Below are 10,666 nucleotides of genomic sequence, written 5' to 3'. Positions count from 1 at the left end.
TACAACTTGTCTGACAGGCTGATCCTCCTCACAATGCCGTCCAGTTGGACCTGGCCCTCCGTCGTCGTCCTCCTCCTCCTTGTCCAATCATCTGTGTCCTCTCTTTCTGCTGATAACACCACAGAGGACCTTCAGGAGGTGACTCTGGCAGCCATCTTGCCTCTCACTAACACAGACTATGCGTGGGCATGGCCTCGTGTGGCGCCAGCACTGCACCAGGCAGTGCGGCAGGTAAACTCAAACCCCTGGCTGCTGCCAGGCATGAAACATTCATGGCAGCTCCGAGAACCGCGCCGGCTTCTGTTCAGACTCTATGGCACCACTGGTCGCCGTTGATCTGAAACTGTCCCAGGACCCATGGGCTTTCATCGGGCCTGGCTGTGACTACTCCTCTTCTCCTGTTGCCCGTTTCACCACCCACTGGGAGGTTCCAATGATAACAGCTGGTGCTCGTGCCATTGGATTCAAGCACTATGCGGCAGTCACTAACACAGGTCCAACACACAAGAAGCTGGGTGAGTTTGGTGTCAGGATCCAGGAGACATTTGGCTGGCGGCGCCACGCCATGCTCATCTTCAGCGACAACAAGGACGCCAATGACGACCGTCCGTGCTACTTTGCTGTGGAGGGGCTCTTTGAACTGCTAGAAAACAACAACATCACCATCCGAGACTATGTCATCGAGGCCGAGAACATCAACTACAAGTCGGTGGTCCAGGACATCCGAGAGAACGGCCGAGGTCAGACACTTCAACTGCTTTTGCTGATTTCTTTTGATATCCTTCTTTGTCTTTCCTTTGCTCTGTCTTCTTTCCTTTCAGTAGTCAGTGCTTTACAAAGAAAGACAACGTTAGGCACCTCAACTGCGTTCACCTTCTGTTTTACTGACTCTTCATTTTCTTTTCTTCCCTCCTCCCTTTTCCCTTTGTTTCATGTTCCACGAGATCTGAGAGAAAATTTACGTTTAAACTTTAACTGCTTTCACTGCCTGGTTTTACTTGACTCACCTTCCTACTCTCCTTCCCTCATTTATCCTCTGTTCTTTAAAGTGCCCATGGCTGCTTGTTTTGCTCATTTCCAGCCATTTAGTGTTTAATCTTTGGTACCTCCTGGTCAGCTTAACGCCCCTCATAACTCCAAACAGTCTGTAACTGTTTCAGAATGATAAAACCAGAGAGCCTCTTCCTAAAAACGAGGACAGTTCGTGGACGCGCACAACTCCTGTTGCCGGTGTTGTGTTGAAAGTGGACAACACACAGAAGTACTAGAACATATGTACACCTCATTTTTTTAGCTTTAGGTCACGTCTAAGATGATAATTCACCGTGCTATGGGCTCTTTAACTTCTTTTCCTTTGGCAGTAGATCATCCAGAAATCCAAGACTCTGGCTGAGATGGCTGAGGTCAGACACTTGCACTACTTTCACTTTATTTTAGTTTCCGTGTCGTCTTTTTCTTTCCTTCCCTCATTCCTCCATCTTTCCCCCATTATCTTCTTTCCTTTAACAACACTGTCAAGGTCACACACTTCAACTGCTTTAGGTTTCAGTTTTACTGTCTTCTGTTTCTCCTTTTTATTTCATCCCCTTCCTCCTTCGTTTCTTTCTCTCCCTCAGTGGTCCTACAAATCTGAGAGATCAGATACCTCGGTTGATTTTAGTTGCTTACACTCTTATTTGACTTTTTAATCATTGGATTCCATTCTTCCTTTTCCTTTCTGTTTTTGTTTCCTCCTTCCTTCCTTCCTTGCTTTCAGTTGTAGATTTCCCAGGAGGTCTGAGGTAAAAGCTGAGCACAGATGCTTGAACTGCTTTCACGTCTTTAAGTGATTAATCCTTAATTATTTGATTTTTTTGCTTCAGTGGTTGATAGCTATGCTGTCTGTGCTCTGATACATGTCTTTGTGAGGACCGGGTTCAGCTTAAGGTGGTAGGAGTGTGGACATTCCTGCGGGCTCTCACTTTGTGCTATTTCAGGGTTCAGACTTGGTTTTAAAGGACGCAGACGGTGATTCAGTGTGTCTGTGTGAGTCTCCACCATCCCCATCCAGAGACCAGCAGCACCAGTGAACGTGATGTTCGCACCATCGTGTGTGTGAGTCCAGACCCTGGTTCATCGCTCCACTGTTGTCCACCAGCCATTAACCCACGGCCAGTGAGCCACACCGCCACACTGGGGGGCAGGTTTCCTCCTCATCAAACACGGCAGGCCATGTGTCTCCACCAAACCAGCTCCACAGGCTGAGAAGAGTGTCACTGTGCAGAGTTTGAAGACAGGGTTTCTGGTCTCTGCTCTGTTTAAGGCTGATTTATGCTTCTGCATCAGCTCTATAACATAGGCAACGTGTACCATTTCCTCATTTATGTCTCTCAGTGGCCAGGTAAGCAGAGAATAATAATAATAATAAAAGTTTATTTATATAGCACTTTACAACTCTAAAAGAGCACAGAGTGCTTCACAACAGAACATGTATACGTTAATAAAAAACAGTACTAAAGCAAGAAGAGCTTAACAAAATAAAACAAATTTTAAAAACAGAAGGAGTAAAAATCTTCCATATCACGACACAAACAGCGTAAAACAACAAGTTAAAAGAGGGTTAAGACAGGAACGGGTTAGGCACCAAAGGCCTGTCTAAAAAGGTGGGTTTTTAGAGGGAAAATCCTCCTGGCTCTGCCTCAACCGGTTCAGTGGTCACACAGACCATCTCCTCTGATGTCTCCTCTCTTACCTGTGCTGCAGTAATTTCAGTAAAACTAGCTGCTGATAGCTTTAACATGACCCGCTCAGTTTCAGTCGATGCTGTTAGTAAGTGGTGAAGATACATAGCACAGTGACATAGACACACCACCGCCAACTAGCTTAACACTAGCTTATCAAAATGAACACTGCTCCACCAGCTCCTCACTGCACAGAACAACTTGTTGGAACCGTTTGCTGGAAGCAGGCGGTGTCCCGTTTTTCCTGAGGAGGAAACCTGTCGCCCAGTGCAGCGGTGTGGCTCACGCGGGGGGGGGGGGGCTAATAGCTGATGGACAACAATGGAGGTCCACGCCACAGAACGATAGGATCAGTTTGGAATCAGGTTTTGGTTTGATTAGGACTAGAGACTAAGAAATGCTTTATGCCACTAAGGGTTCTCTCAAGAGTAGAAGACCAAATGTGTGTGTTGCACACACCTGTAAATAATCAGGAACAGGATTCTGTTGCAGAGAGGAAGAAATAAATCAGTCCTTTCACCGTCCACTGGGTCGGGTCTTTACTTTGTGTTCACTTCTCTTTGTTATTCAGGCTGTCGTGCACCCAGTGCTTTCGTTACAATGTCTGACCTGGTAACACACTAGTGTTACACTCCGTTCAGTCTGCTTTAACCAGGTGGAGGTCAGCAGTAAGGATCAGTAATCAGCACTGTGATGGTTTCAGTGTCAGCTGGTTAAAACCAGTCTGAGCCACTGACGTCTGTTTTCTCAGAGGGTGACTTTACAAGAAACATGACACCAGTGTAAAAATAGTGACTACAGCTCTGTTAGATGTAGAGCTGCGATTACTGCTGATCACTTCCCCATTAATCTGTCGCTCGACCTTTTAAATGCCCATCATAATGACTATGAGCATGAGGTGACGAGCCCCAAAACATCTCGTTCACACAGTAAATAGTTTCAAGCTGGTTCACTTTTCAAAGTTCCCCTGCCACCTCAAAAATGTGAGGTCACTGAAGTCAGGTTGAAAATTTAGCCCACAGTTGTTTTGACAGTGTAAAACTGAGTTCACTGAACACCAGAAAACAAGATAAATCAGCTGAACATATAAAGTGAAATCGGCGACAGTCCGACTTCCAGGTTTGTTTTTGATGCATATTGTCTCACTCTGAAGAATCGGTTTTTATCAGACACAGGAAATTTGCAGCCATTGAAGCCATATCATACTAGAGTCAGTGTTTTAAATGTTTGCAGACCTAATTCAACACAATCCTTCATTGCAGTGTAAAAATGAAAGTGCTGGATGATGTTTCACAGTGTGCGACATGAGAACCTGGAGGCACGTTTGACTTTAAAGAGGCCTCAAACACAGATGTTACATGTCAGCATGAACACGCTCCCTTTAAACAGTGGTCTCTGATGTAACACGGGAACACGAGACTGCTTTGCTCAGATGCCTTGTGGGGTCATACGTGCACAGGCCTGTGGCCTCAGCTTTCTACTAAAGAACCAGATGTTTTCTAATACACGTTCATTAAGTAAGTGTACCGGACACTTTTATATCGATGTTAGCACGACTAAATACACACTCTCCGTGTGGTGACATCATGGTGAACGTGACAGAGAGATAGCGAGATTAAATCACACACACTCATGTACATAGACACACACACACACACACACACACACTAACTGAGACCATCTGTTGCTGGTGGCGGTGCTGGAGGGAGACTCATTAAGTGTGTGTGCCTGTACAGCTGTTGCTGTGAGGACATTTCTGCACTGTGAGCACGTTGTCCAGTCCTCACACCCTCAGAGGGTTGTTTGAGGGTTCAGACCTGGTTTTAGGGTCAGGTCAGGGCAAGGCAACTTTATTTATACAGCACATTTCAAACACAGAGGCAAAGAAAATCAGTATCCATTAAAAATAACAAGCATTAAAACCAGAACGAGATTAGTTAAGACAAAGTTAAGATAAAACATTGTTAAAGTGAGATGATATACTGTATATAAAATTAATATAAGAACAAACAGACAAAATAAAAGGTCTGAAACAGAAATCCAGCCATTATGCACTGTTTTATCAGCAGAGAAACCAGTCAAACAGAGGCACAGGGAAACAGCAGAGTTTTCAGCTGAGACTTGAAGGTGGCCGAGTCAGGGCCCATTGAAGGTCATCGGGAAGCTGCTTCCACCTGTGGGCAGCATCGTAGCTAAAAGCAGCTTCACTTGTTTGGTTCTGACCCGAGGTTCGACCAACTGACTGCTTCCTAAGGATCTCAGAGCCCTGCTGGGTTTGGATTCTTCACTCAGATCAGACGTGTGTTTAGCCCCGTGATACCACTGAGTGATTTATGAACTAGCAGCAGCACTTTAAAATTGATTCTGCAGGCAACTGGCAGCCAGCCAGAACTGTTCTCCCGGTTCTGGTTAAGCCTCTGGCAGCAGCGTCTGAGCTGAGGCTGTCTAACAGTCTTTCTGGGAAGTCTGGACAAAAGGCCATTACAGTAGTCCAGCCTGCTGGAGACGAAGCCCTGAATGAGTTCCTCCAGATCTTGTTCTGGACATGAGGCCTCTGAGTCTGTGCTGCTTGTTTGAGATGATAAACAGCCGATTTAGTTATGGCCTTGATGCAACTGGTGACACTCAGGTTGGAGTCAGCTATCAAGTTTTTGTCTTCATATTTCTAGAATCAAGCTGATCGGTAACTTCTGCTGGGGCTAGATGCCAGTGGTCAATGTTTGGCAAGGAAATGCTCTATGTCAGTGAGTATCCTCACAGAGACAGAAAGACCAGCATGTGTGTATCTAAATTACGTTCATCTGGCTCCATTAAAACTCAGAAACTGCAGGAAAAAATGTTTAAGTGCTTGTTTTCACTTGTGAAACACTCAGCATCCACTTTATTAGGGACTGTGTGATAGTGTTGTGGGAGGGGCAGGGAGGCCAGAAGAAGGGGAGGTGTGTTTCTGATGAGAGATCAGCGTAGCAATACTTGCATGGGAGAGCAGGGGAGGGCCTTTCATTTCTTATGTAATTTATTTTTGGTCTCATAACAGAAAGGAAAGAAGTAAAGAGGAGGATTATGTATATTTTCTTTTTGCTGAAGGGAGGTGTACCTATTCTGGGAGAGCATGGGAGGATGTTTTAACTCTGAGTCATCCCAGTTTTATATTTAATTTCCTTGAAAGCAAAACAAAAGAAATACTGTATCAAACATTTACGTCAGAAATGGGTTTACATGAAATGTTCAGTATGTGAGTGGGTCACAGGTGAGATGCTGCTTCACATGTGAAGGATGTGAATCTGACGTCCACACCACAATGTGTGTTAACGAACTCCCTCTGAGGTGAAGCTGTTAGGCTTCGAGCACCGAGCTAGACCTGGTCTACAAAAAACAGGTTTATATGACACCTGAGCCTCTGTCTGAAGAAACCGTTAACAGTATCACAGAGCCAGTAAAACCACCACAGAGGCTCAAACCTCCCATTTCAGTCCTGCCTTGCTTTCTTGCTCCTCTTTCACCCTCTCCTCCTTCTGTTCATCTTGCAGGGCAAAGAATGTTTTCATCTTCTCTTTCACATTCTTCTTCTTCTTCTTCAGTGGTGTACCTGTGCTGTTCCTGGGACATTTTGAGGACTCTGATGGTCCAGTTCTGGAAGGAGGGGGTAGAGTTGGAGGAGTATGTCTTCTTCTTCATTGATCTGTTTGCTGAGGGTCTGAGGGGACAAGGTCCTGTCAGACCATGGTACAGAGGAGACCACAATGACTATGCTGCCCGCCATGCCTTCAGAGTGAGTGCTCTGTTTTCTCAGTTTGAGTTTAAAAACTGTAAAGAAACTTCATTTAAATTTAAGATCTGACGATTTGCAAAAAGACCAGATCCAGATCCACAAATAGGACTGAAGTGATCCACAAAAGTTGAAACTGCTGAACTGTTGAAACCTGAGCATAAAATTTGTTCTTATCTCGAATCTTCACAAACATACAGCGACGACAACAACAACAACAACAACAACCGAATCTTCACAAACATACAGAGACGACAACAACAACAACAACAAAACATGCTTATTTGATGCACTGGCTGTTTGCGTGAACTGACGGTCCAGAGTCAGATCTGGTCAAACAATCAGTGTGACCACAGATTCAGTGCGGATTCAACGTGTGGGAGGCGAAACAGTTCTTTACCACCCACCAAAAACACAAAGTAACATCAGCAGACTCAAACAGAGCTGTTGGTGCTTTGTGCATTAGAGTGGCCTATGGAGTGACTCATCTTTACCGCCAGACAATCAGAATAGGACCTGAACAATGCAAGTGCTCCTTTGGCCAATCTTTACCTCGCTAATGGCTGCAGCTTAAGTTTCCCAACAGAGTAACAGTCACTTCTTCAAATGTAGCCTGAGGCAGCTAGCTTAGCTTTAGCACAGCTATGTTCATGTAGCTCCCTACAATGCTACATGGGCGGCTTATCCTCCAACCTCCTATTTCACCTTTGAATGTGACGTCACTTTGGGCACAGTTTCAACACCTCTTGCTCTCCAGGTGGGAGATTCAAAATTTTAAATAAGTAAAAAACTCAGTCAAGACAGAGTTTAGGCCCTCTGCCATCACCCTGATCCATCTCAAACCTCATTTTCCTCTCCAAATCACAGAGATACCAAACACTTCTTGATAATTAGCGACAGGGTTAATGTCTGAGGTGTGACCATGAAACTTTGGAAGATCTGACAAATCTCTGCAAATGGCTGCTGCTGACAGTTTAATGGGCAGAATTAAAGTAACTGTACTTACTGTGGTCTTTAAACTGGGGTTTTGTTTTTCCTTTTATTGGATAAAGACAGTTTGTATACTGAAACAAGGTGAACAGACTGCTTGATTTGTTTGTCATTTATCAGCAAACTGTATAATCTGTCTGTTTGTTTTCAGAGTGTGAAGGTGTTGACCTACCTGGAGCCTCAGAATCCAGAATATCTTCAGTTTGTTGAAGGTCTTAAGAGAGACGCAAAGAAAATGTTCAACTTCACCATTGAAGACTCTCTGGTACCAAGGCACTCTGTGTGCCACTGTTGTTATTTATTATTAGTATGACACCTGAGACTTCTTGACCTACCCATGCATAACTGCTTGCAGGTCTAGTTCAGAATTTAAACTACAGTCATGGTAGAAAGAAAGTACACCCTCCTTCACTTATATATTCTTATTCATCAGGGGCTACAGAAACAATTGTGTGGACCTCACCACCTTCTATTACAAACATGACAAATTTCACTATGTGATCACTGTTTCCCAAAAGTAAACCAGCATTCAGAAACCAGGTGGGAAAGGTCCACCCCATGTCCATCCAGGTCATGCTGCCAGGTTCTTTCTGGAGAGAAGGGGCGGTTTCTGAGATGCCTAGTTGTGAAAGCTATGCTTGTTTGCTAGAGTATATTAGATATAATACAATAATTAAATATAATTAGATATAATACAATATTTAAATATAAATACAAAGACATAAATGTATAATACATAATAAATAATAGGTGCTAAACATTCTAATCAAAAGCCAGAGTAAGTTTAAGTTGGCAGTTTTAAGTAGGGATTTACTAACAGTAAAGAAAATTTTACAGAGCAACATAAACTCTGCTCTGTCTGTTCACTGCTCTCAGCTCAGACTGACATGAATCCTACCTCTCTCTTTCAGTACAACCTGATCGCTGGAGGTTTCCACGACGGGGTGATGCTGTATGCTCAGGCTCTGAATGAGACTCTGAGTGAGCAGAGAGGACCGGGACTAGGACATGTCCAGAGGCCTAGACAGGATGTGGTGACCAGGAGGATGTGGAATAGAACCTTCCCAGGTGAGGATAGCTGCTTGTGATGTCTTGCACGTGTCTGGAAACATTTCACACGGGAAGGTTCAGCTCAGTTGTTGGCCAACCAGACCACAGAGATGGATGAGAAAAGTCTGGATTAAAAATCATATTATTCATCACAAAACCACAAAGAACAGAAAAATCTTGCTGGCGGCTACAGTAAAAACACAGAGTCTGATGGTGTTGCGACAAAACAAAGTATTTAAAGAGTATGATAAGTACTACTGAGTCCTACACACAGGTGTGTACAGTTACACTGCAGGTAAACGCACTCGATTGAGGACCATGGATCACGGAACGAGGAAATAAGGGAATTTGGATTCACCTAAAGTCACTGTGAAGAAGGGCACATGGACAGGAAGTATACTTCCTTCCTGCTTTTCTGCAGAGCTTCAGTGTTGCTGCCTGTCATTAGTTGTTTAAAACACAGAATCAAGACAGGAAATCTAGTAGTGCTGAGTGCAACAGGAAATACTTGCACCCCCATAAGTCTCCATAAGCTAAGCTAACCTCGTCCAGCTCCGTGCTGACATGAGAGAAAAACTGTTGAACTAGTCCTTTAACAGTAAATCCTGTCTCACTGTGAGAATTGTTTTCATGATTTTGGGGCTGAGCATCCAATTCGTGTGATCAATGTGGTTTTCCCATCCTGGTTGGTGGTTTGATCCCAGGAGTCCAGCCTTCATGTTCCCAGTGTTCCCAGTGTCACAGCCAGCTGCTGCATATTTACACTGTAGCACTACGCTAACACGCTGACTCCCCGTTGACACACCCACTGCAGCCATGAGAATGTGTGTGTGTAAAAAAACAACAAACCGCCAGCCTCCCATTCCCATGGGGACCTCACAGAGCACAGAGGCCCCTGATTGGTTGGTCAAGGTTCATTAATTAATAGTGAGTGATTGATTGGTGGAGCTGAAGGAGAGAAGTTGGTTTCTCACTGGAAACAAATCAACTTCATGTCTCAGCTGATTAATTGTATTATTTTATTGTCGAGAGACAGATTTCAGATAAACATAGTCAGTGGTTCACAGGAGTCCCTCTCAACATGTTTTACTTGGTCTGACTTTTAAGTCCAGAGACCAAGAGCCACAGTGCCCCTGAGGCAACGTTAGCATTAGCTGCTAACTGGCCTCAGACTGGCGCCAAGTGAAAGCTGCTGCATGTGGGTATAGAATAAAAACACAAAGCGGTCAGGGGTGTGGGGCTCTGACCTGACCAGGATGTTTGAATCACCTGAGTGAATGTTGACATTAATAACAATGTTACTGGTACACTAGCTTTGTTTGACTCTTACAGCTTTAGTAATATAATCAGACCTGAAGATTTCACAGCTCAGTTTTCATCCTCAGGGTCTGGGCAGATTTGTCTGACATAAATGTTCTGAAATTACAGTGTTCACTTCTGCTCTGCTGGTTTAAATCAGACAGTTTTTATCCTTGACCGGGGAGTCTGTTGAATCTATACAGACTGAGGAGTCCTGGACAAATCTGAGATGCTCCCTTAGTGGGCGTGAAGCTGGACTTCAGTACTGATTTCAGTCCAGGAAGTCATCGCTCATCTGTCAGAGAAATTTATCTCAGGAAGAAGGTTCACGACCACATAAATGTTAAAACAACCACTGAACACTAACAGCGCATGTTCAGACACAATAGCAAGCAATGTCATGTCTGACAAAGAAAAGCATTAAAGCACCTCACATTAAAGAAGGTGGAACCAGAATATGTCGGTGACTGTTGCTTCTAAATAGCTGCTGGTTAATTTTCTACCAGTGAACTGACTCATGGCTGCAGCTCTAGGTCACTGAATGGCTTCATGAGGATGACACAGTAGGTTGGACAAAGTGAGGGGATCTGGTTTGGAAGGAGGATGTTTCTTCCTGCAACAGAGGAGAACTGACGCTGCTCTGGAGCCCTGATAAGGCTTTCCTGGGTGCTGGGTGGTTGTTTGTCCTCTCATCTGTCATCAGCATGTGTTAGTGATAGAGAGCTGATGTGTTTATTATCAGAGTTTCAGTCAGATGTAAGCTTCACAGGAGAGGATGGAACCAGCTGTTGATTTTGAACATGTTCTGGAAATGTGGTTAAAATGTCACTTTTGATTT

At 44.3% G+C, this 10,666-nt stretch overlaps 1 protein-coding gene across 1 annotated transcript in view; it reads left to right on the top strand.

Annotated features, from left to right (window-relative positions):
* npr1a (natriuretic peptide receptor 1a) overlaps positions 1-10,666 on the top strand; it is a 40,210-nt gene that overhangs the window by 6,157 nt on the left and 23,387 nt on the right. Inside the window, 5 exon segments of the mRNA XM_020621444.1 lie at positions 18-263; positions 265-740; positions 6,302-6,492; positions 7,631-7,744; positions 8,391-8,547. Coding sequence (XP_020477100.1) covers positions 18-263; positions 265-740; positions 6,302-6,492; positions 7,631-7,744; positions 8,391-8,547 — 1,184 coding nt within the window.

Source organism: Monopterus albus, unplaced genomic scaffold (genome assembly GCF_001952655.1).
Source record: "Monopterus albus unplaced genomic scaffold, M_albus_1.0 scaffold260.1, whole genome shotgun sequence".
Classification (NCBI taxonomy): Eukaryota; Metazoa; Chordata; class Actinopteri; order Synbranchiformes; family Synbranchidae; genus Monopterus; species Monopterus albus.
The sequence above is the reverse complement of the archived record's forward strand: the minus strand, read 5'-3'. Positions and strand labels throughout refer to the sequence as shown.